At 42.4% G+C, this 27,553-nt stretch overlaps 1 protein-coding gene across 1 annotated transcript; it reads right to left on the bottom strand.

Annotated features, from left to right (window-relative positions):
* Nucleotides 1-6,186: 6,186 nt before the first annotated feature.
* On the bottom strand, nucleotides 6,187-18,034 carry LOC142193868 (retinol dehydrogenase 7-like). Its single transcript, XM_075262882.1, has 5 exons — nucleotides 17,962-18,034; nucleotides 12,554-12,885; nucleotides 10,735-10,993; nucleotides 7,521-7,684; nucleotides 6,187-7,381 (listed from the first exon to the last, which is right to left on the bottom strand). Exons 2-5 carry the CDS (start codon nucleotides 12,864-12,866, stop codon nucleotides 7,161-7,163), a joined length of 957 nt encoding a protein of 318 aa, XP_075118983.1. The 5' UTR covers nucleotides 12,867-12,885; nucleotides 17,962-18,034; the 3' UTR covers nucleotides 6,187-7,160.
* Between the last annotated feature and the right edge of the window lie 9,519 nt (nucleotides 18,035-27,553).

Genomic DNA, 27,553 nt, shown 5'->3' with positions numbered 1-27,553 from the left:
AAGAAAACAGAGAAGTTACAAATATTTTCATGTACTTTTCTCTGCCTACATTACACCTATGGTTTTAGCTGCCAAATATGAGTGCAAAATACTGACCTTGTGAAAGTAACTTAAAACCAAAGATAACCCAGCATGCATCACTATTCTTGCCATCAAAAATGTAATAAACAAAGGCACTCTCAGGTCAATGACATTCATTGGTGGCGATTTGGATCCTCTGTTTGACAAACTAAGGGTGAGTTCACACGATGTCTTTTGGCTCGTAATCTGGCGCGTCTACGCCGCGGGAGCTTTTGCGGGCCGTATACGCTCCCATTGATTTCAATGGGAGCCAGGATCGTATACGCGGCACTATTTTGCGGCCGTGAATTTGTGAATTTAAAATCAATGGGAGCGTATACGGCCCGCAAAAGCTCCCACGGCGTAGACGTGCCAGATTACGAGCCAAAAGACATCGTGTGAACTCACCCTAAGATAAATACAAGCCATGGCAATAGTGTGAACAGAGATTTTATAGAGTCCCAGTGTGCTTGAAATGTAGCCACTAGAAAACGTAAGGATTTGTTGATTTATAAAAGTAAAAAAGACAAGTATGTTTTTCAGTGTGAATATTCTGAAGCATGTGCTGTTACTCAATAGCAACGTTATGCAGTTCCAATTTGAATATATGGCTAATGCTTTATACTTACAATTTTTTTTGATTCGCAGCGTTCTTGTGAACTGATGTCCGCAACTGATTTTAGGACGACTGTCTTCTGGTGGGAACGTCTTGTTGCTGAGTCCCAATAAGTTCTGTTGGAATTGTCCAGTGTGTAAAGAATCAGAGTGAGGAAACTCACCTGACTGCCTGTCATTTATGAGATGATATGCTAGAGGTACACTTATGAAAGGTTGAGTAAGGCAGCTCCAGGGCTAGGCTGGGTTGGGTGGGTAGGTTTATCTTAGTCAAGTTTTACGTAATGCTCACATTACTGATAAAAAAAAAAAAATTATATACTTTTACAATTATATACGTTTTAAGCTTAAAAAGAACTTTTCACCACCTCTGCCACCTTCAGTTCTTTGCATCATTTAAAAGGTTCTGCTCCATGGATTCCAGAGCAGTGAGTGCAGTTAGTTTTGGGGCTTGATTTAGGCTATATACTGTCAGGAGGGTGGTACTAGGCAGGAGCAGACGGCCATTTGCAATAAACACCCCCCCCTCTCCCCCGCTAAGTCATTTGCATGAGGTTTAAGACCTCACACATACATAGTTTTATTGTGCACTATTTTGGGGCTTGTGATGGTGCTTTCAGATGGTACAGTTAAAAGAACATCAAAAATCACTTTGAAAGAAAAAAAAATTGCGCTTTTGATGCATTTTTTTATTTTTTTTATTTTGCAGGTGCAAACCTGTTTCAGTTGTAAGAAAAAAACAAAACAAATTGAACTGTTTCAAAAACACAAGCATTTCTTCCTAGGCGTCTTATTAACTGCACCATTTGAATATACCCTGAGGCCAGCTGCCATCTATGATGCTAGGATTTCCTGACTCATGCAGTATGTATTCAGTATGGGAAAGCAGTCTTCTGGAAGACCGGGATTTCTAGTGTCATAGATTACTATAATGCTGGGAAATAAAACATGTATAATTCAATAACATTTCCTAAGTTTGGGTCATCAATACCGAGTGTGCAGGCTGAGTCAATTGTTTTTGTTAATGGAAGGCAATTGGTTGACATCCAACTATCCTCTGAATAAATGCCTTCAGTTCTCCATTGATTTCATTCACCCAATGCATCTATATATAATATAATATTATAATATACTGGGTAGTGCTTTATTACATGGGAACATAGGCTACATGAGATGCTAAAAGTAAAAACAAACAAGACACAGCCCGGTCTCACTTGCTCGGAGTTTAATCTCTTCAACTGGAAATGGTATGTACCACACATAGAAAAAGCTTCCCCAAAAAAAAATCCAGCACTCCAAGAAGGGATGCAATGGAATAAAGAAATTAATCCCATATGCATAAAAGTCTATTCAGATATCATCACAGAAATAACATGTTAGGGCATTCAATAAACATACACAGATCAACCATGGGGTGTAATGGCGGTGTAAAGACATCAGTACACACCATGTGATAGATTAGGCCCAATCACAGGCCTCAGCAGTGATGTCTGAAGAGGGCCAAAGAAGCTGTGGACAACACAATGGAGCGAGGATTCCAAGGAAAGGCGAAGCAAGAAGAGTATGAGTGTTTGTTATTTTTAATTACCTTCCCAAGGCTTCTGGGGAGACCTCAAAGTATAATAATACAGTGCCTTGCGAAAGTATTCGGCCCCCTTTGAACTTTTCAACCTTTTGCCGCATTTCAGGAGTCAAACATAAAGGTATAAAAGAAAATTTTTGGGGGAAGAATCAACAACAAGTGGGACACAATTGGGAAGTGGAACGAAATTTATTGGATATTTTAAACTTTTTTAACAAAGAAAAAACTGAAAAGTGGGCCGTGCAATATTATTCGGCCCCTTTACTTTCAGTGCAGCAAAGTCACTCGGTTCAGTTCAGTGAGGATCTCTGAATGATCCAATGTTGTCCTAAATGACTGATGATGATAAATAGAATCCGCCTGTGTGTAACCAAGTCTCCGTATAAATGCACCTGCTCTGTGATAGGCTCAGGGTTCTGTTTAAAGTGCAGAGAGCATCATGAAGACCAAGGAACACATCAGGCAGGTCCCAGATACTGTTGTGGAGAAGTTTAAAGCTGGATTTGGATACAAAAAGATTTCCCAAGCTTTAAACATCCCAAGGAGTACTGTGCAAGCAATCATATTGAAATGGAAGGAGTATCAGACCACTGCAAATCTACCAAGACCCGGCCGTCCCTCTAAACTTTCATCTCAAACAAGGAGAAGACTGGTCAGAGATGCAGCCAAGAGGCCCATGGTCACTCTGGATGAACTGCAGAGATCTACAGCTGAGGTGGGAGAGTCTGTCCATAGGACAACAATTAGTCATACACTGCACAAATCTGGCCTATATGGAAAAGTAGCAAGAAGAAAGCCATTTCTCAAAGATATCCATAAAAAGTCTTATTTAAAGTTTGCCACAAGCCACCTGGGAGACACCAAACATGTGGAAGAAGGTGCTCTGGTCAGATGAAACCAAAATCAAACTTTTTGACCACAATGCAAAACGATATGTTTGGCGTAAAAGCAACACAGCTCATCACCCTGAACACACCATCCCCACTGTCAAACATGGTGGTGGCAGCATCATGGTTTGGGCCTGCTTTTCTTCAGCAGGGACAGGGAAGATAGTTAAAATTGATGGGAAGATGGATGGAGCCAAATACAGGACCATTCTGGAAGAAAACCTGTTGGAGTCTGCAAAAGACCTGAGACTGGGACGGAGATTTATCTTCCAACAAGACAATGATCCAAAACATAAAGCAAAATCTACAATGGAATGGTTCACAAATAAAACGTATCCAGGTGTTGGAATGGCCGAGTCACAGTCCAAACCTGAATCCAATCGAGAATCTGTGGAAAGAGCTGATGCCTGCTGTCCACAAACGCTCTCCATCCAACCTCACTGAGCTCCAGCTGTTTTGCAAGGAAGAATGGGCAAGAACTTCAGTCTCTCGATGTGCAAAACTTATAGAGACATACCTCAAGCGACTTGCAGCTGTAATCGCAGCAAAAGGTGGCGCTAAAAAGTATTATCGCAAGGGGACTGAATCATTTAGCATGCTCAATTTTTCAGTTTTTCTTTGTTAAAAAAGTTTAAAATATCTCATTTCGTTCCACTTCACAATTGTGTCCCAATAGTTGTTGATTCTCCCCCCCAAAATTTAAATTTTATACCTTTATGTTTGAAACCTGAAATGTGGAAAAAAGCTAAAATTTTCAAGGGGGCCGAATACTATCGCAAGGCACTGTAGGTGTGAGGTGACTCGGCCTGAAGAATGAGCATCTTGCTTCTTTTTTCTGGGAGCTCCCGGAAAAAACTCCTGCGCGGCTCCCATTGATTTCAATGGGAGCTGTCATTTTGGTCAAGATTTTGAGGCGGATAAGGCCTCAAAATCCTGACCAAAAATATCCGTCTGAACTTATCCTTAAAAAGGGCCTCACGGTGGCTCAGTGGTTAGCACTGCAGCACTGCAGTCCTGGGGTTCAAATCCCGCCATGGGCAAAAAAAACATCTGCAAGGAGTCTGTATGTTCTCCCCATGTTTGCATGGATTTCCATCCCATATTCCAACGAAAAAAAAAGACATACTGATAGGGGGAAAATGTACATTGTGAGCTCTGTGTGGGGCTCACAATCTACATTAAAAAAAAAAAATAAAAAAAAAGAGAATCTCACACCACCCCTCCCTGCTCCATAGAGGCTTATATGTGAGGCTGAAAGCTGATATAATATAAAGAAGCAGTCACTGAAGATAAGGAGCAGGAGAACGGCTAAATGAGTGGTAAAGGAAACAGAACTCCTTAATACGATATATTACAAAGTTTCTTCTTTTCACCTGTACTAATGGATTTTTTTTTTTTTTTTTTTTTTATAGCTGGAGATATCCTTTAAGTGTTTAAAATCTCTATTTTCTGACATCTTTACCCTTTTTAAGGATACAGCTAAGTTTGAACCACTTTGTTATCACAGAATAGAATTTTTGCTATGTGCACTCAACTTTTTGCATGGTTTATGTATCTGTACCACAATGCTTAATATTTTTGGTAAATTGTACTTAGCTGTCTGCCTTACTTATAGACCACTTTTATATTGCTGTTCTTATCAAGGTCATGCATTTATACATTTTTAATAAATGGACATATATGGTAATCAATGTTTCATAACACAAATCATAGCATCACAGTGCTAAGGACCAATGGTAGGCTGACGTTTGGAACAGTCGCCATTGTTCTAACCACAATTAGAAAGTTGTAAGTTTCTTCCATCTTATTTTTATTGATATCTATTGTATCTTTAGCATAGATCATCAGCAAGAGATCGGTGGGCATCTAAAGGGGCTGTGACATGGCCTTGTTACTTATAAGACAAAGGCAGTAATAAAATGGCACAGTCACTATTAAAGAGATTGTATGCAACGTAAACAATGAAGAGGTTATAGTGCTCATACAAGCACCAAGGCACCTTTAGACAGCTGCATGGTGGAGGTCTTGGGTTTTGAGGATAGGTCATTAGTAAAAAATAGGTTTAGAGGATAGGTCATTAGGAAAACCCTTTTAGGCCACAGCCCCAACTCAACATTTTAAATTTTTTTCAGATTTTGCTGCAGTTTTTTGAGCCAAAGCCAGGAGTGGATTGAGCAGAAGGTAGAAGTATAAGAACTTCCTATATATTTCCCATTCCTTTTCATAGACATTCCTGGTTTTGGCTCAAAAGAACTGCAGCAACATCCGAAACAAAAAAAGCTGCGTTTCCGCAATGTGGAGCCTCAGCCTTAAAGGAAGTTTGTCACCAGGGTGAAACCTATTAACCCCTTAACGCTAAATCACGTACCTGTACGTCAGGGAATGTGGTTAGTTCCCGCATTCCCACGTACCTGTACGTGATAGAGATCGCACGGGTTCAGAAGCAGAGCCCGTGCGATCTCCACGGGAGGCCGGCTGTATCTGACAGCCAGGGACGGTGATTGCACCGACCCCCCCCCCCCCCCCGCTGTTTAACACTTAAGGTGCCATGATCCATAGTGATCATGGCACCCTAGGGGTTTGGCCTGCTATAAAGCATGCTGCCGGCTGCATAAGGAGTCTGTGTTAGCTGTAATTTACAGCTACACGCTGCTCCTTAATCCCTCCCCCCATCGGAGCGAGCTCCGATGGGGGGAGAGTTAACTCCTTGGATGCCGGGCCGAGAGGAAGCTAGTCTATGCATCTGCATAGCTAGCTTCCTCTATAGACTGGAATACACGTGTATTGCAGTCTATAGTTAGTATAGAACCAGCGATCCTCTCTGATCACTGGTTCTAGTGTGCTTACAGCACAAATGTAAAAAAGGTTTTTTTAAAAAAATAATAAAGTGTGTAAAACAAACATAGTTACATTTCTTGTAAATCTGGAAAATCGCTGTTACACTTGTAAGCCTTGTAACGTCCAAAATAAATTAAAATACAATCAAAAGATGATGCCGATATAAAGCAGAGATATGGTAGATAATATTTATTCATGTATTTGGGTGATATGGTTATCTGCCTGAAAAGCAGAGAATTTCACATTTTGAAAATTACAATTTTTTCCAAATTTCCATCAAATTTCCTATTTTTTTAATAAGTAAATACAAAAATATTGATTAATGTTTACCACTAACATGAAGTATAATGTGTTACGAGAAAACAATCTCAAAATCACTTGTGTAAGTTAAAGCGTCTCAAAGTTATTGCCATTTAAAGTGACACATGTCAATTTTGAAAAAATAGGCCTGGTCCTTAACATACTTTTGGGCTGTGTCCTTAAGGGGTTAAACCAGCAACAAAATGAAATAGGTCAGACTCGCCTTAATGTAACGCCTTTTCTCACATGAAAATGTGTGCGTCCACTGTTGAAATATTCATTTATTTCACAATATGTAAATGAGCAGTCTGGCGCACTTCTGTTCCTCCAAACTTCTATGCTCCACACTGCTCTAATACATCTTCTTATCAACTCCCTTCTAAGTGACAGGGCCAGGGAGCTTTGCCTAAACAAGTGCTCATGCTGGCACTGTGGGGTGTAGCACTTTGGAACTACAAAGCCCTCAGTGATCCAGATGACTTATTTGCATATTGCGAAATAAATTAATATCTCATGGAGAAACCAATTTTATGGCTCCAAACACATTACCTTCACCTATCTGTTTTGCTAGTTTAATATGTTACCCTCCTCCCTTTAAGGACCCCCCTTCAGAGTTGAAGGGTTTTGGGCACTTTAATGGTTTATTATAACATAATAAAAGTAATAATTTCTCATAACACATAGATTTTTTTTGGATTGTTAGCAAAATCAGCTACATATTATATATTAAATTAGTTGGCAGAACATTTTTAAGATAAAAAAATAATCTGATTGGAATCCATGTTACCATAATGAAAATTACTTTGGCACTATTGTTCTGTAGTATATAGTCAGCATATATATAGAATGCACCGCTGTAAACAGAAGAATAAAAATGTTTACATCACAGCTTTTGCAGGTTTGGGTGCTGAACGACACAGCACATAGTCAGCTAAAACAGTAGGTAAGTAAGATAAAGGAAGCCAATAGAGCTTGCAGTCCCAACCAGGAGAATATCTTGTCCAAGGATGAACTGCAGTCAAGGCATGCTCCAGGCAGTCTGTTACAATGTGGAGTTTGGGGCTGCAACCACCAAGGAGAGACTTCAAGCCCTGGCCATCTGTGTGTATAAGCAAAACATAGAAATCATCTACAGGTTATTGATGACAACATGCACAAAGTAATCGGCTATACCAGATATATCACTAAGTTCACCGAGATTGAAATGTTTCCCCGAAAGGAAGAATATGTTTACTCACATTGATGATAGTACTGTTCTCCATAATAAGTTTTTAGATCTGGATTAAGATTCGACCACACGCGCTCTAGATTCTTCAAATGAGGTTCTGCTGACCCCAATGGAGTCCTAAAGCCACCCGGCTCAATGATAGAAATCTTCACACCAAAATCTCGAAGTTCTCTTCTACATAGGAAATATGACATATATATTATTGCTTCAGTGGCCTAAATGTACATCTACAAAGTAATGGTACTCAAATTTTCATTATCATGAGCAAAATGTTAAAGTGACCCTAGTGGCATAACTAGGAATGGCGGGGCCCCGTGGCCAGCTTTTGAAATAGCCTGAACCCCCCCCCCCCCAACCGACCGACCAACACACACCAATGACCTCAACCAACCAACCCCCTCCCCCGCATTCCTGCGTGCACTACTATGTCCCACAGCGGCCCCTGTACACAGTATTATGCCCTATAGTGACTCCTGCACACAGTATTATGCCCTATAGTGACTCCTGCACACAGTATTATGCTCCATTGTGTAGACATCATTATACTCTGGGGGATGAAAACATAAAAAACACTGTTACTTACCTCTTCCTTGCTCCGCTGCACTCTCCACCACTGTTGGCCATCTTCAATGACATGACTGCGGGGCCTGCGTTGCGACGCATATGGACGTAGGCCCCAGTCATGTGACGTCAGGCACGTCACGCAAGTAGGCCCGAAGTCTGCCCGGAGAGGTAAGTAACACTATTTTTAATGTTCCTTACCTCTCCTGGGCCTATGAAAAGACCCCCAGGTATAATAATGCTGGTGGGGCCCGCGGCATCACTTACCGATCCCGGGCCCCTGCCAGGATCAATAAGTAAGTAGGGCCCGTTACCGGCTGGAGTAACCACAGCCGGTAACGGCCTATTAAAACAAAAAACAATGCAGCGGTAGCAGTTGTTGCCGGCCCCCCTAATGTTCCAGGCCCTGTGGCAGCCGCTACCGCTGCTACCTCTGTAGTTATGCCCTTGAGTGAGCCTTAGGAATTATTTCAGATAATACATGGAATGATAAGTTCTTGTAATCATGTTTTCATGTGAAAAATATGTTTTATATTTGGATGCAAGATTTTTAACTTTCTGTCCTGCAGTAGTCACTTTGGTCACTGAGCCTCATATTAGACTGTCACTTCCTGTTCTGTAGAGATCACTTCTTAACTGGCTTCTCACTATTATAATAAATTGAATTACAATGAAGATAACTCCAACATTATATAGCTTGAGGCAAATATCACAGGATCACATCACTGACAACAGGGGGTGCTCACAGCGGCCCCCTCCCAGCACAGTGACCTTTACACAGGTCATAGGGCATGCCTACAGCTCTCTCTAAACTGTTGTTGAAGGGAGTCTGTCAGCAGTAACTTGGTTATAAATCTAATCCTAGTACCTTGTAGAGATGATTGTACAATTTCCAAATGATGGAGCCCCATTTACATGTAAACCCTCCCTCCATGTAAATCACTATTTTATCCATATTTAAGTAAGGAGAAACTATTTGCCCATGAACCTAGAGCTGAGCCCCAAGTCAAGACACATCCCAAAGCATGTTTCCGCTCTTTATCATATCAAGAAATACCAATCGGGTATCAGATTCCTACTTTAGGATAGAAAATTAAACTGATAACTGAGTTGATGCTGCAGGCTTAGCTACAAAAAATCTCATTTAGGCTGAGGCCCCAGCTTTTTTTGTTGCAGATTTTATTGCATTTTTTTGAGCCAAAGCCAAGAATGATTACAAAGGAATGGGAAATATATAGTAAGTTTTCATACTTCTACTTGTCAGGATTTGAACCGGTGTCTTGTGGTTCTCCTGGTCGGTGTTCTCTGCCTCATGGCTATTTGCCTGATTGTGTTTGTTCTCCGGCTCTCTGCTGCATGTGCTTCTTTGTTGTCTATTGGAGTTTGGGAGCCCCAGGTGTATTCAGTTGTGTATCCTATCAGGTGCTGCCAGGTTCTGTTTAAGGGGACATTCACACGATGTAACGTGGTGTTGATTCTGACATGTAAACTCATGTCAGAATCATCGCTGCAAAACAGAATCCCATTGACTTCAATGGGTTCCGTTTAGCGCGTAACACATTGAAATCAATGGGAGGCTTTTTAAGTCAATGGGATTCTGTTTTACAGCGCTGATTCTTACGCGAGCTATCGTGCCAGAATCAGCACCGCTTTACATCGTGTGAATGTCTCCTAAGACTGGTTGTCTGTTTACTCAGTGCTGGGTTTTGTTGCTTTTGCAGCTAATTCTTGGTCCCTGTATTCTAAAGTAATTTTCTTGTCTAGAGCTCTGCTGTTTCTAGCCTGGGGGTTGTGATGAGAGACTCCTTCTGTGTAGTTTGTCTTGGTGGTTTCCCATTATACCTTTCCGCACCATTTCCCTCCTGCCTACATTTAGTCTCTGTTTTGTACTTGTGGGCATGCTGGGCTTTCTAGTTCACCTAGTTCCAGCACTTTGTCTTGCAGCAATCTCTTCACTAGGGGTACTGTTATTATTATTATTATTATTATTATTATCATTATTATTATTATTATTGTTTATTTATATAGCACCATTAATTCCATGGTGCTTTACATTTCTAAAATTTAGAACACCAGACCCTAGAATCTTGTAGCTCTTTTTTCCTCTCTATCTATACAGGTCTTCGTGTTTAGAGAGGGAGTAGCTGTTGGGGCTGGGGCTATCCCGGGGCAAACTGACCAACACCTGCAGGCAGGGATTAGTTAGCCGCCGTAGCTTAGGGACAGTTTTCCCTACCCCTGTGTCATTAGATCATTGCTGCATCCCTGCAAACGGTTACCTGCTTCACAGTAAACTGTGACACTATCTTCTGCTCAATCCACTACTGGCTTTGGCTTAAAAATGTGCAACAAAATCTGCAGCAAATAAAGCTGTGTTTCTGCAACATGTCACCTCAGACTTAAATTATACCCTGTTACAGAACTAGAGTTTTATGGCTGATTTCAAGAACGCCAATAATGATGATGATAAGCCATAACTTATACCTTTGTATCCACTCCCTGGCCTGGAAAAGGGGCTCGCTTGCCCAGCTTTGGTCTGATCTCTGATCGGTTTGTTTGACTGTATTTCTGTAATGGGTGACTGACTGGTTGTCATTTTATATTTTCATTTATTTTCCATTGCCTACAATTTTGCAAAACATAGGAACATCGATATTGTTTACCTGAGACTATCCGAAAAAGCTTCAACACCAAACTTAGATGGACAATATCCTCCCCCAACATTAGCTATTCTTCCTCCACAGCTTGAAGTATTGACAATTCGCCCCTTTGCCTTTATGATGAGAGGTAACAATTGCACTGTCATGTCAAAGAGTCCCACTAAATTGATATTCACCACCTTAGCAACATCTGCTCTTGTTTGCCAGGCATTAGGACCAAATGTAAATCCAAAAGCAGCATTGTTCGCAAGGCCCCATAACCCTGAAAAACATTGAAGATAACTGGTTAACAATTTACTTAAAAAAAAGAAAAAAAAAAGTACAAAAAAATAGTACAAATAACGTAATAAACATTTTGACATAGACAATGGTCTATGACAGGGATACCCAATACATCGATCGCGATCTACCGGTCGATCGCGAAGGAAGTATGGGTCGATCATGTGACGCAGCCAGAAGCGTTCATTGCAGGTGTGGTCTGCTGTGTGGGCGGGGCCTGGGCCGCAGCCCTGCCTAGTTTCTGTGTCAGACTGGAGAGTGGGGAGCGCGTCATGCCCCGGAGCTGCTGCTGCTTCTGTCCCGTGTGTCTCAGCGGCGGAGCGGAGGGAAGTCTTCCCTCCACTCCGCTGCCAAGACACACGAGGACAGAAGCAGCAGCAGCTCCGGGGGATGACGCGCTCCCCGCAGGCACCGGCATTACTAGCAGTGGTGTCGGCTCTGTGCTGGGTGCCCGTACAGTGCCATGTGAGCTTTGAGCCAATCAGAACGTCTGCATCAGAGCAGGCCCATTCGAATTGTTAAGCCCCGCCCAGTCTTGTTAGACTTGTGGGCCCAGCCCACACATCAGACCCAGGCCCCACCCACACAGTAGATCATTTTGACTTGATCAATTTATAGGTAGATCAACCTGTGTACAAGTGTGAGCACCCCTGGTCTATAGTCACAATCCAGGAACAATAAAATCAGCACTATACAAACTGTAACAGGGCAGGAACTCATCTATTAATGTCATAGCCCACACATGGACATGGCTCATTCTGTACAGCAGCTTACCCAAGGAAGGGACAACTAGGTTTCTGGTTACTAAGCTGAACACAGAAAGCACATTTACTCACAGGTCTGGTTCATCACTGGTACTTTAGGAGACTAGTACTTTCTAGGAGACTTTGTCACCGGGTATAAAGACCATAGTATGTGAAGACTGTTTCGTGTGGCACAAAAACTACACCGTCCAATGCACAGCCAATGCATACCACTGGGTACGGTCATTGCCTGCCCAGCCAGTGCATGTAAAAGGACCCTAAAACCCTATTGCTCTTTAGCAAAGATTTAAAGGCACTTTGTATAATTTTAGATATGATTCATGGGAGACGTACCTGTAGTATAGCATATACTGAAGCATTTAACACTCTTTTCAGATCAATACTGAACCTGACAAGGAAAAAGTGCCCCATGTCTTCAGGAGAGATCAGTGGCATAAAGAAGTACATTAGGACATGTAACTAAAATCTTGTACAGAGCCATATCATGGGGCATATATATGAACTTTACAGACCCTGAGGAAGTTTGGACATAGAGTGGAGTAAGTATATGTACAAAATTTTTGTATATATTTGCTCTTCCATAAATCCTTGTGAAAAAGTCTCGATAGAACAGCTAAAGCATTGCAGAGATGGGTGAATAAAGTTTATATTTCCTCTTTTTTGGTGCTGACTAGAAATGAGCGAACACTATTCGAAACAGCAGTTTCGAATAGCACGCTCTCATAGAAATGAATGTACTTTTTTTTTTTTTTTTACATATATATATATATTTTACTCACCATGATCTCCAACAATATTGGCAATCCACTTGGCAGCAGAGCTCACACTCTCACCATCAGCTAAGTCTAGTATTACTGTTTGTAATCGACTTGATGCTTCTTTCTTCAGATTTGCCGCCCCTTTCTCTGTCAGACAAGACGCAAGAACCTTCATTCCACGTTTGTCCAGCTGCTTTGCCAACACATTTCCAAATCCACTGTCACATCCAGTGATGAAGACGTATTTATCTGAGAGATTCTCTAGGATCTGACTCTGTAGGTGCCATCTGTAGAGGAGAACTAGAACTACTATCACCAGCAGAGGGATCCACATGATAGGATTTTACTGTGACCTAGGACAGGATACAAATAGGCAAAATTTTAATTGATATTGTTTAAGGAAGCAATAGTGATACTTCTACATACTGCATACCTTGCATTAAGGGTATATCCAGATAACCTATACTCAGAAGATGCTATCAGTAAGAGAACAGCGGGGGCTGACACCCAGGACCACCTCTGATCAGCTCTTTGAAGGTGCTAAGCCGTGTGACCACTTGCTGTTTGTTTCATAGTGGATGTGCCATGTACCAAAATTACAGGCTTGTCTCATAGTGAAGAGAACCATGCTGTTATTATATTACATGGGTGCAATGAAGCATACAATGTGCCATGTAAACAATGGAGGGGTCACGATGCTCATAGGCCCTTTAAACAGTTCACCAGTGGGGGTCCCAGATGTTTAGGTCAGGTCATCAGTGAAAAAGAACTGGCCATGCCCTTACCATTACAAATTGATACCACTTTTTAGCTCTAGAAATATTATGGAAAAGAGTAATATTTCTAGTAAAACTTACTTACACACAGTTTCCCAGAGTTCCTAGAGAAAGGTGATGGCCCATAAAGAAGTTCTTTCATGTCCTCTTATCTCTGGCTCTGTTATATACCGCTGTAAAGCTGACAGTGTTGGTTAGTAATTCCCCTCTCCTGTAGGAGTGGCAACCACTGTAGGGAGGTAACAGAATGCCAGAGATAGAGGGCAGAGAACCACAAGGTCATATGAGAGTGACTATTGAATGGACGCCAAGAGGTTCTGCCTTTTGCAATGGGAATTTTATAGATCAAGCAGGATGACTAGGCCATAACACGGCACTCTTATTTATTTATTTACTTATTTGTGTATGCTCACAAGGATTGAGGGAAGCGCTCCTCCTTTTGGGACCCTCCTGAGGTCTAGGGGGCGGAGTTGTGTGGTCATCAGGTTCCCTCCCCTGCTACGCAGTTCACCTCTGTTTTTGAGGAGGTTGATGTCTTGTTGGCTCCTGGTAGTACACTGGTGTGAGAGCCCATGTGGAGGCCAGGAGCAAAGTGCCAGTGGTGCAACTACTACCATAACAGCAGCTAAGGGGCCCTTGCTGCTTTTTTAACCAGGCCCATTTACTTTCCGATCCCTTTTCCTGCCCACGGCATCTCCGCTTCCCTTTAATACGAATGACGTCCCATATCACGTCACTGACGCTGAGTGCCAGAAAGTCAGTGAAAGGGATGGTATATGGAACGTATGGGTAGTGGAGATGGACATGGGCAGAACCGAGGATTGGTAAGTAGGGCTATTGGAAAGAATCTTGCAAAATTCATCTGGGGGTTTGGTCCAAACCAAAATCTGCTATTATTATAATATGGGCTCTCTTCAGACCTCAGAGTATAATGATTGGATTCCCAGGGGAGGTGATTAAACATAAAAAAAGACAGCATTACTCACCTCTCCTGGGTTCTGGTGCCGATCTTAAATGATGTCACAAACATCACATGCGTCAGGCTGGTGTATAATGACGGAGCACGGGCAGGTGAGTAAGACTGTTTATATTTGATGGCCTTCCCTGGGCCTCCGCTCTGCTTAAGTATAATAATAGTTTGTGGGTGGTGAGTCCCAAAAATTTGCACCAAACACTGTGTGTGTAGGGGCTACTGTGGGACATTATACTACATGAAGAGGCCTCTATGGGACATTATACCTATTCATTGTCCATGAATCACTGGCAGTCAGCAGTCAGCAGTTTTGCAGCTCACTAAATATTGCTACATTGTTTAAGCTTTCTGTATAATTAACAAAACTGTGCTCTGAACCTTTGCTTTCTAGTATGGTTGGCTATACACAGGTTAATAGTACAAAAGTTATTTACACAGGATTGATATGATCTTAATAACCAGGTAAGTTTGGAATAAACTAGTCTAACAAATAGCTTAGAAAACTCACAGGCTTTTATTTCTAGTGAGTCGATATTCATAAACTGAAGGGTTTTTTTTAGGTCAGAGGGATCTATAAGAATGTATATTATAGACGTAAAATACCCGTACTAACTTTACCATCCTATTAAGTTTGTGTGTTTGTGTGTTTGGATGTTTGGATGTTTGTTCCTCAATCACGCAAAACCCGCTCGACCGATTTGGCTGAAAGTTTCCACAAACATAGTTAATACACCCGATTGCGCAATAGGCTACTTTTCGTCACAATAGCGCACATACGTTTATGCCAGGACCCCCACAAAACCCAAACTCACACCACCATCTCTGCAATCTCACACACTTTGGACCATAGCAAGTTCCAAAATTCATATTGCCCTCTACAGCCTCGCCCCTAACCCCACACAATCACATATACATATACTTTACCACTTTGCCCCTCCCCTTAACGATACTCCAGGAGGCTCTCTTTAACGCTCCGGAGCAGCCATGTTTGCCGACCCCCACCGCTCTGACAATCCGCGACACCGCCCACCCATGTCAATACCCCTAGGAGGTCTAATAAATGCAAAAAAAAGTTTAAAAAAAAGTAAAAAAAAATATAAAAACAAATAAAAAGGATTAAAAATTAAAATCACCCCCCTTTCCCTAGAACACATATAAAAGTAGTTAAAAACTGTGAAACACATACATGTTAGGTATCCCCGCGTCCGAAATCGCCCGCTATACAAAGCTATACAAATATTTTTCCTGTTCAGTAAACGCCGTAGCGGGAAAAATGGTCAAAAGTGCCAAATCGCCGTTTTTTCACTGTTTTGATTCTGATAAAAATTTGAATAAAAAGTGATCAAAGCAATAACATTTCCCAAAAATGGTAGAACTACAAAATACACCCGGTCCCACAAAAAAAGACGCCCTATACATCCCCGTACACGCACGTATAAAAAAGTTACTGCTGTCGTAATATGGCGACTTTTCAAAAAAACTATTTTTAACACAGTTTTGGATTTTTTTAAGGGGTCAAAATGTAAATAAAACCATATAAATTTGGTATCCCCGGAATCGTAACAAAACACAGAATACAGGGGACATGTCATTTTGATTGCACAGTGAACGCCGTAAAACCAAAGCCCGTAAGAAAGTCGCAGAAATGCATTTTTTCTTCAAATCCACCCCATTCTGAATTTTTTCCCTGCTTCCCAGTACATTATATAGAATAAATAATGGTGACATCATGAAGAAAAATTTATCCCAGGAAAAATAAAGACCTCATATGACTCTGGGAGCGGAGAAATAACAAAGTTATGGGGTTTAGAAGGAGGGGAGTCAAAAACGAAAATCAAAAAATGCCATCGGCGGGAAAGGGTTAACTTCAAATACTTCTGTCCCAAAGTCACTATGTAAAGTTTCTCACAACACCGTATAGCAGCTCAAATACAAATTAACTTCAACCCAAAAGTCTCACGTATTCTCTGAATTCCAGCAAAAACAAGATACAAAGTTACATTTCATATCCCATACCTTATACACAGTACGAAAACCCTACCCGCGCCTGTATATACCCACTGCTACAATCACCGCAGACGAAGTCGCGGGTACCAGCTAGTATTGTAGAACTGGGGAGATTCACACTGTTTTAGCATATGAATAAAATATCATCCATTTATCCCAGGAATGGCACTCAAGTGTTTTTATACTATACCTCATGTTAATGCTGTATATATGTATATATATAATGTGTGCACTTATACGCTTCATATGACATTATTATTCAGGGTGGCTATAACAGCAATAAATTAGGGAGAGAAAGGATAATAAATATGTTAGTTTTTGTGTTATTACTGTATTTACAGTGTGCTATATGTAACCCCTGCAGCCAGTCGCTAGTCTCAGAGGTGCCATGTGCAGTGACTGGCTGCAGCGGACTTGTGGATGACACATTATGGCTACAGCAAGTTAATAGACACCAGAGGGGCCCACTGGAGTGGCAGCGTAAGAATAGCATGGGAGTATTGTTGTTTTCTATCACAATTACTGCTGTAAGCCAAACTTTTTAGAATTCCAGACAACCATATTTTTAGTTTTTAGATGTTTTTGCAATGATATTTGCTACTATCCAATCCAATCAATAGCTTGTTAATTTCTGACACTGATACAACAGTCAACCCTTAGGTCAGTTTTAGATGATTGTAATATGGGTTCATTTATGTATCTGTTTTATGACCACAGGTCCTAGCCTAACTGTGGGCCAAATAACCTGTAGACACAGCATGATGGATCCTTTTGATGATGTCATTTTGGGTCTCTAAGCCCACACTGAAGACAGGACTTGTGGCCATAACATAAATGCACAAATGTGCCAGTATTCTTCTCACTGTACATGGTGGTGTACCCATATAGACTTTAATAGCTGAACCTATGTCTCAACTATGCTGTTCAGTTCAATTCTAAACCAAGTACCCAATACAAACTATACATGATATAAATGACTTGCATATACAGCTGTGTATGTGTATGGCGGTATCCTACTAACCACATACTCAATGTCACTATTTCTAATAGTTCTCCTATGATGTGAATATAATGATGAGAATACAGTTATTGATAAAATATAAAAATGTATCTAAAGAACTAAAACTAGTGGACTTAGAAATCGGTTTGTAACTATTCTGTATTTTCAAGGTCCCTCCCAGGTTACCTTTCCATAGGTCATTCAAGAAGGGATTTTCCTCTCTAGATTTTTGATCTGTGTCCCAGAACAAGGAAGGATCTTATCCAAACTGAAAGGTCCTCCATAGTCCCCTGTTTGATTTGATACTGGATAACAGGAAAGAGAATATATACTCTATGAGATATACTGTATTTGTCACAGGGATACTGATTCATGGAGGACTTACCAGTAAGGCATAAACATATGCTGCTGTGTTATTGCTATTACTAGCTGTATAAGTGACCCATATAGAGCACAAAACATGCAGACTGAAGGCTGAGGAGCCAAATGGACTAAAATGGAGTAAATATAGAATATGATTGTGGCAAGGTATTGATCATATAGATCTTGATTCTTACTCTTCAGAACATATGGCAAATACTCTTCATTACACATTACTATTTACATGAAAGAAAGCGGTACATTGTGAAATGTTCAATATAACATAGTCTATAGAAAAGTGCTTTAAACTCACCTTGGACAGTGTGAAGATACCTCAGGCAACCTCATACAGAAGGCGCACACTCACATGGAAAGGGCTGGGTCTGTTCCTTATTAAATAAACACATTGCTGGCAGCAGAAGTGGGTAGATTACAGATCCAACCTATCAAGTAAAATGTGTCAGATAAGCTTAACAGAAAAAAATATTAATATTTTGCAATAATGTTTTCCTAATAATCATATAAGATACATCTACTGTATGGAGCTAATAGTTTGTCACGTGTACTGTGTTAATAACATTCCTAAATAGCCAGCATTGGGGGCTGCTCCTTGCACAGACGTCTTATTATTCACTTGTACATCAGGAGAGAAGCTGTCCTGATGGGCTGTGTGCTGTACATAGGAGCATATGCATGTGTCTTGGGTTTCCTACTCATAAATGTGTGCTTTATTAGAGTGTTAGCTGTGTTTTCTTATTATTTTCTTATGGCCCCATGCACTCATTCATTTAGTATCATAAGTCAGTGCTGCGAGCCTGGTTCTTTTCTTGTCGGTTTTGAGGCCGTTATGGATGGCACACACATATCACCGTGTACTGGCCATACTGTTTTCTCATGTACTGGTACATACATACAGTCCTATGAAAAAGTTTGGGCACCCCTATTAATCTTAATAATTTTTAGTTCTAAATATTTTGGTGTTTGCAGCAGCCATTTCAGTTTGATATATCTAATAACTGATGGACACAGTAATATTTCAGGATTGAAATGAGGTTTATTGTACTAACAGAAAATGTGTAATATGCATTAAACCAAAATTTGACCGGTGCAAAAGTATGGGCACCTCAACAGAAAAGTGACATTAATATTTAGTAGATCCTCCTTTTGCAAAGATAACAGCCTCTAGTCGCTTCCTATATATTTTAATCAGTTCCTGGATCCTGGATGAAGGCATTTTGGACCATTCCTCTTACAAAACAATTCAAGTTCAGTTAAGTTTAATGGTCGCCGAGCATAGACAGCCCGCTTCAAATCATCCCACAGATGCTCAATGATATTCAGATCAGGGGACTGGGATGGCCATTCCAGAACATTGTAATTGTTCCTCTGCATGAATGCCTGAGTCGATTTGGAGCTGTGTTTTGGATCATTGTCTTGCTGAAATATCCATCCCCGGCGTAACTTCAACTTCGTCACTGATTCTTGAACATTATTCTCAAGAATCTGCTGATACTGAGTGGAATCCATGCGACCATCAACTTTAACAAGATTCCCGGTGCCGGCATTGGCCACACAGCCCCAAAGCATGATGGAACCTCCACCAAATTTTGCAGTGGGTAGCAAGTGTTTTTCTTGGAATGCTGTTTTTTTGGACGCCATGCATAAAGCCTTTTTGTATGACTAAACAACTCAATCTTTGTTTCATCAGTCCACAGGACCTTCTTCCAAGATGAAGCTGGCTTGTCCAAATGTGCTTTTTCATACCTCAGGCAACTCTGTTTGTGGCGTGCTTGCAGAAATGGCTTCTTTCTCATCACTCTCCCATTTAGCTTCTCCTTGTGCAAAGTGCGCTGTATAGTTGACCGATGCACAGTGACACCATCTGCAGCAACATGATGCTGCAGCTCTTTGGAGGTGATCTGTGGATTGTCCTTGACTGTCCTCACCATTCTTTTTCTCTGCCTTTCTGATATTTTTCTTGGCCTGCCACTTCTGGGCTTGACAAGAACTGTCCCTGTGGTCTTCCATTTCCTTACTATGTTCCTCACAGTGGAAACTGACAGGTTAAGTCTCTGAGACAACTTTTTGTATCCTTCCCCTGAACAACTATGTTGAACAATCTTTGTTTTCAGATCATTTGGGAGCGGGCTGTCTATGCTCGGCGACCATCAAACTTAACTGAACTTGAATTGTTTAGTAAAGAGGAATGGTCCAAAATACCTTCATCCAGGATCCAGGAACTGATTAAAAGCTACAGGAGGCGACTAGAGGCTGTTATCTTTGCAAAAGGAGGATCTACTAAATATTAATGTCACTTTTCTGTTGAGGTGCCCATACTTTTGCACCGGTCAAATTTTGGTTTAATGCATATTGCACATTTTCTATTAATACAATAAACCTCATTTCAATCCTGAAATATTACTGTGTCCATCAGTTATTAGATATATCAAACTGAAATGGCTGCTGCAAACACCAAAATATTTAGAACTAAAAATGATTAAGATTAATAGAGGTGCCCAAACTTTTTCATAGGACTGTATGTTAGTGCGCATGTAGCCTTAGGCTGTGTTCACACAATGACGAATGCAGACAGAGCGCCTTCTCTTTGCATTCGTCAACATTGTTTACTCATAATTCATGTCTCACTTTCAGGTCTTTTTCTTCTGTTGAAAGTAAGTGAAGCTGCCTGGAGGGGATGTGTACTGTATTTAGTATATGCATGTATCTTACCAGTAAGGCCGGGTTCTCCTTTTGAGACTCCAGCGCAGAAACTGCTGAAAGTTGGTGGAGAGAAAAGCCACCTCAGGTTCCGGTCCAAAATATGGGTGCACAGGCATCCAGTCGCGCACTCCGCTCCGGATTAAGCCCAAATGAATGGGCCTAGTCGGGAGGGAGTGTCTTCAGGCGGATGTTGCGAGGCGAATCCACCTGGAGAATGAGCATCTCGCTTCTTTTCCCGGGAGCCGGAACAAACGGCTCCCGGAAAAAAGAACTGTCCGACACCCATTGATTTCAATGGGAGACGTCTTTTTGGTCAGGATTTTGAGACAGATAAAATCAAAATCCTGACCAAAAACCTCATGTGAACTTACCCTTACCTTTTGGTATGTAAACTGATCTGTGAATTAGGTGGGCCATCTCAACTGAATTAACACCCTGGACTAATTAAAGGGGTTGTCCCATCACAAGGATCCTATCTATACTGCTTGTTAATGTGGATGTAAGACTTTTCCTAAATACATTGCTTCAGCAAAACTGCTTTGTTTGTCCACTATCTTACTTTATTCAATTCATTGTTGACACAGCCCTTGACTTATCTGCTCAAAAGTCAAATGATGTATCTGCTGCTCTCAGGGGGGAGGGAGGAGGGGCTAAGTGCAGGGAGCGAGCCTGTGTTTCTAGCTATTCCTGTGTCTGTACCACGTGATCTAGCTTCCTGCTCTCAGATAGGGGAGAGGAGCTGCTTTCATTTCTGAACCGTCTTCTGTTCTCCCAGTTATCAGGCTAGCTAATTCAATTGTGTTCATTATGGCAGAGACAGGCAGTCTCTGTATGTAACACAGAATGGAGTTGCTCCTGCCTGTACTTCATAGTCCAATATTGTGCATATAGTGTTATTTGAGGACCTTTGATGACATCACAGGCCCTTCAGCCGCCCCATAGGATCACGCTATGCGGTGGGCGGAGCAACACACTAATTTGGGGGTGGAGCTAACGGCAGGTTGCATGTGAAACCCCGCCCACCAAATGACGCAAGAAACCAGGAAGAAAGAAGATTATACAGCAGTGAAGATTGGTGAGTATATGACGTGGGAATACCCCTTTAATGACCTGCATACTAGGCTGTATATTGTGATTGAACATACACGAGACACAGTCAGACTTAGCTAGATATACTACAAAACTGAACAAAATAAATACCGTATTTTTCGGACTATAAGACGCACTTTTTTTCCCCAAAATTTTTGGGGAAAAGAAGGGTGCGTCTTATAGTCTGAAGGTGGCGCCTGGCATCCGCTGTAATAGAGAGGCGGAAGCCGGCAAGTGATAGACGCCATTACAGGTGCCGGGGCCTGAGACATCGCTGCGCTCCTCTGCCCTGTATGAAGCCAGCAGCGGCAGGGGCTCCTCCGTGCCCCCTCCGCTGGCTTCATGAAGGGCAGAGGATCATAGCGATGTCTCAGGCCCCGGCACCTGTGATGGCGTCTATCCCTCCCCGGCATCCGCCTCTCTAGTACAGCGGATGCCGGGTCAGTATCCGTGGCCCCTTCTCCCCCGGGGCCGGTCCCCACCGGCCCCGTACCTGTTAAGTTGCAGGCCGGCTCCGATATCGCAGGAGCCGACCTGTTCGGGTGACAGCCGGGAGCCTAATGAGGCTCCCAGGCCTGTCACTGCTGTATTAGTATTGCGGCTGGTCTCTATGACCAGCCGTAATACTAATAGACAGAATGTCCCATAGACGGCAATACAGTTGTATTGCCGTCTATGGGACTTGCGATCAAGTGACCGCAGGTTCAAGCCCCCGGGGGGGAATAAAATAGTAAAAAAAAAAAAAAAAAAGCTTTAAAAATATGAAATAAATAAAAGTTCTAAATCACCTCCTGTTTTTTTTTCAATACAAGGTGATCTAAGCAATAGATATCCCCCAAAATGGTATAACTAAAAAGTACAGCTGGCCCCGCCAAAAAAAACGCTCTATGCATCCCCGTACAGCTGCAGGGTCACCTGTCAATGTGGCCTTGCAGCTGTTGCAAAACTACACCTCCCATATATTAAATATTTTACCAGTTTTTGCTTCAAAAATTTTTTTCCCTATTTTCCTCCTCTAAAACCTAGGTGCGTCTTATAGTCCAGTGCGTCTTATAGTCCGAAAAATACGGTAAATACAAAAAATGAGCACAAAACTAAACTCAATATGATAGATACATAAAATATCTCTTCACATGTATGTGTATCACTTTCCTGATAATCTGATTTTTCTCACTGTTGATTTAGTTAGATTACATTCACATCACATTTTTTACAATACAGTTCATGTCTCCGTATTATAAAAATGTGATGTGAACCTAGCCCAATCTGTACATCATAATCATTCTGCCCTTATTGCAATAGAGAATCATCTCTCCATGCACTAACATTTATGTGATTAACTAACTTTGATGATATGCTTCAGAATACCTGGTAGACACTATAGCTAAACACTAGATCAGAAGCCAAATTGCCAGTCTCCTGGATGGATGCTAGAGCTGTCACTTATGGTTGGGGTATATTAGGTGCAGATAGCTGCAAGTAGGACTTTCCTCTCCACATTTTTCCGGCAGAAGTCCAGCGGTTAGCCACTTAACGGGTAAGCGGGTTTCCATTTTTCAGGTGCACAAGCAGACCCAAAGAACAGAAACCCAAACACTAGTGTGAACCTAGCATAATGGTGTGGGCTCTCCCTTCATGTTTCACAGTGTTTTATTATGACAAAGTGTCATTATCTATGTATATAAAAATAGAGATAACTGTGGAACAAGCTCTGTGCTGGAAAACCAGGAAGCAGAGGGGAGACCAGAGGGCAAATGTTGTCCTGAGTTAACTGTAAAGAATATGCATATCAAGCAACCAAAACTTGGCATATCATCTACTACAAGTTAATATTTAAACACTGTTGCCCATTGCACTTCATTGTTTGTCCTTGTAAAAAATTTTCAAATGAATTTAAACCCATATGCTGAAAGGCTGCCACCCTGCCAAGCTCACATTTATGCACTGCCATTTAATACCTCATACTGCAGTCTGTTTCGAAGCAATTTTTTATCAATTAAATTTTAATTCAATTAGACTTTTGGGTCATTGGATTGGACTAGAGACAGGAACTGTCCCAGTACTGTCCACTCTCTAGTAGACTGTCAGAAAAAGCATTCAACACAAAAGGTAGCCTGGTCACAGACAAGAGATAGTCTGCAAGTAAGAAAATCATTACCCTTGTGAAAATGAATCAGGCATGGACCCATCAGAATTTTTACACATCACTGTCTGATGTCAGTCATTAGTTCTGCCATTGCTAACAGTGATGAATAGCTAGTTATCAGTAGCCCAATGATGCCATTGCCACTGTCTGCCATCATGTTCCTTACTGTACAGCTGTTTGTTCTGATGTTACAACCTATATAAGGCACGTATCTCCTGTCTTGTCCAAGATTCTTTGAAACTTTTCACTCTTTACTTCTCCAGTCTCTTTCGTCTTCTCACACTGTTTACCTGTAACATCTCTGCCTGTTCGGGTCTCTGCGCCACCCTCTGCTCGCGTGCTGCGGCTCAGGAGGTGTATGTAGTTTGATAATTTGCTTAAAGTTTTTAGTTGCACTGTGTGAACACGGCTCTAGTTCTGTGATTGTATTTGCACCACACCCGTCTTCTGCCCTTGTTGCCTCTGTCCATTCAGTGGTTAAATTTTGTCTTGCCTGTGATTGACAGCCTCCCTTTCTGTCAGGTTCAGGGCGGGTTCTTCCTCCCCTATTTAGTCTTTGCTCACATTCACACTGGTGCCTGTTATTGCCTCGTGCTTGCTGGTTTCCCTTGCTGTTTATTTACTTGTATTCTTATCCTTGACCTCTGGCTTTCCCTACTGACTATTCTTTTGGACTCCGATTTGGTACTGCATTGCTCGACTGTTACTGACCCTTGGCTAGCTGACCTCCCTTTGTTGTTGTTCGTCTTGTCTGCGTTTTGTGTATCACTTATACAGGAAGAGACTGTCTTCGTGATTGCCACCTATTACGTAGGATAGGGCCTGGCAATAGGAAGGGACAGTTGGGGGCTTCAGCTTATGGCTCACTGTACCTTGTGCCCCTTCCTCCAGGGTTCGCCAGCAGCTTCTGGGGAATTATCATCTGGCTATTCTCTAACATTACCTTAATATAATATTTAACCTCTCTCTCTTCTGGATTTTTTCCACCCTCTTTCAAACATGCTGTCATAACCCCACTACTGAAGAAATCCTTCTTGTGCTGCCAACTATGACCCGTCTCTAACCTACTCTTCATCTCAAAATCTTAGAACACTTGGTCTATTCTCGTTTAGTCTGCTATCTTTCCAGTATCTCTCTTCTTGACCCTTTACAATCTGGCTTCTGCAATCTTCGAAAACAGCCCTCACAAAAGTCTCCAATGATCTCCTGACAGGTAAATCTAATGGTAACTTCTCTCTACTTATTCTTCGAGATCTCTCAGCAGCATTTGACACTATTGACTATCATCTCCTCTTCACTATGCTCGTCTGAAGCAGTTCTAGGGGGGCCCTTGAGAGCATTTTATACTGTGTGCAAGCCACTGTGGAGCACATTATACTATATGGCGGCCACTATACTACTATATAACTCAAAGTATTTTAGATAACTGCAGTTGTGGATACTAAAGGTGTATCCCTTGTAACTTCGGGACCTTGGGTGGGGCCTGGTTACCAGGCAAGTAAGACACGTGGAGGATTGTCTGCAAATTCACACTGGTTCTTTATTGGGAGGAGTTCACAAAGTCCAAACACAAATGACTTTCAGCAGCATAAGGCAAAACAAAATAATACGGCTTAATTCAGCCAAGTAGCGGCAGAGTTCACCAACATGAAACAGTCTTTGTGACAAAAAACAATCCCACAGGCTCACCAGGTTAGCAGCTTGTCTCCACTTTTAGCCTCCACACAGGCAGACTGTAACTCAGAGCCACCATCAGAATAAGGAAGGAGAGCGAGCCATAACCTCCTATCTGGACAATGCTAAGGCTTCACTTAGACTCTGACCAAACCCAGGACTAGAGCTTTTAGTGAGGGTCTATAACCACATCTAAAATCCATACATGGATTCCAGTCCCTCACCTAGTGGAGAGGAGCCATCTTAATGGGAGGTATCCTCTCTCCACAAAATTTCTCTCTGCCTCCCTACATATTCCCCTCTTCTGCCCAAAGCCATAAGGCTGGGCACCTTTAGAAAAAAAAAAAACTCCTAAACTGACCTCTGAGGCATCTGTTTGTGCTATAAAATCTTTTTTCTTTTTATGAAGATTGTGAATCCCATATATAGGGATCACAATTAGAGATGAGCGAACAGTGTTCTATCGAACACATGTTCGATCGGATATCAGGGTGTTCGCCATGTTCGAATCGAATCGAACACCACGTGGTAAAGTGCGCCAAAATTCGATTCCCCTCCCACCTTCCCTGGCGCCTTTTTTGCACCAATAACAGCGCAGGGGAGGTGGGACAGGAACTACGACACCGGGGGCATTGAAAAAAATTGGAAAAAGTCATTGGCTGCCGAAATCAGGTGACCTCCATTTTAGACGAATAGTGGATTTCAAATCCGGGTCATATGAGAATGTGAACTTTGTGACTATGAGACAGGGATAGCTGTACAGGCAGGGATAGCTAGGGATAACCTTTATTTAGGGGGGAATGTTATTAAAAATAACTTTTTGGGGCTCTATCGGGTGTGTAATTGTGATTTTTGTGAGATAAACTTTTTCCCATAGGGATGCATTGGCCAGCGCTGATTGGCCGAATTCCGTACTCTGGCCAATCAGTGCTGGCCAATGCATTCTATTAGCTTGATGAAGCAGAGTGTGCACAAGGGTTCAAGCGCACCCTCGGCTCTGATGTAGCAGAGCCGAGGCTGCACAAGGGTTCAAGCGCACCCTCGGCTCTGATGTAGGAGAGCCGAGGGTGCACTTGAACCCTTGTGCACCCTCAGCTCTGCTACATCAGAGCCGAGGGTGCGCTTGAACCCTTGTGCACACTCTGCTTCATCAAGCTAATAGAATGCATTGGCCAGCGCTGATTGGCCAATGTATTCTATTAGCCTGATGAAGTAGAGCTGAATGTGTGTGCTAAGCACACACATTCAGCTCTACTTCATCGGGCTAATAGAATGCATTGGCCAGCGCTGATTGGCCAGAGTACGGAACTCGACCAATCAGCGCTGGCTCTGCTGGAGGAGGCGGAGTCTAAGATCGCTCCACACCAGTCTCCATTCAGGTCCGACCTTAGACTCCGCCTCCTCCGGCAGAGCCAGCGCTGATTGGCCGAAGGCTGGCCAATGCATTCCTATGCGAATGCAGACTTAGCAGTGCTGAGTCAGTTTTGCTCAACTACACATCTGATGCACACTCGGCACTGCTACATCAGATGTAGCAATCTGATGTAGCAGAGCCGAGGGTGCACTAGAACCCCTGTGCAAACTCAGTTCACGCTAATAGAATGCATTGGCCAGCGCTGATTGGCCAATGCATTCTATTAGCCCGATGAAGTAGAGCTGAATGTGTGTGCTAAGCACACACATTCAGCACTGCTTCATCACGCCAATACAATGCATTAGCCAGTGCTGATTGGCCAGAGTACGGAATTCGGCCAATCAGCGCTGGCTCTGCTGGAGGAGGCGGAGTCTAAGGTCGGACCTGAATGGAGACTGGTGTGGAGCGATCTTAGACTCCGCCTCCTCCAGCAGAGCCAGCGCTGATTGGTCGAGTTCCGTACTCTGGCCAATCAGCGCTGGCCAATGCATTCTATTAGCTTGATGAAGCAGAGTGTGCACAAGGGTTCAAGCGCACCCTCGGCTCTGATGTAGCAGAGCTGAGGGTGCACAAGGGTTCAAGTGCACCCTCGGCTCTCCTACATCAGAGCCGAGGGTGCGCTTGAACCCTTGTGCAGCCTCAGCTCTGCTACATCAGAGCCGAGGGTGCGCTTGAACCCTTGTGCACACTCTGCTTCATCAAGCTAATAGAATGCATTGGCCAGCGCTGATTGGCCAGAGTACGGAATTCGGCCAATCAGCGCTGGCTCTGCTGGAGGAGGCGGAGTCTAAGATCGCTCCACACCAGTCTCCATTCAGGTCCGACCTTAGACTCCGCCTCCTCCAGCAGAGCCAGCGCTGA

The sequence above is a fragment of the Leptodactylus fuscus genome, chromosome 2 (genome assembly GCF_031893055.1).
Source record: "Leptodactylus fuscus isolate aLepFus1 chromosome 2, aLepFus1.hap2, whole genome shotgun sequence".
Classification (NCBI taxonomy): Eukaryota; Metazoa; Chordata; class Amphibia; order Anura; family Leptodactylidae; genus Leptodactylus; species Leptodactylus fuscus.
This window is presented reverse-complemented; position numbering and strand designations above follow the sequence as displayed.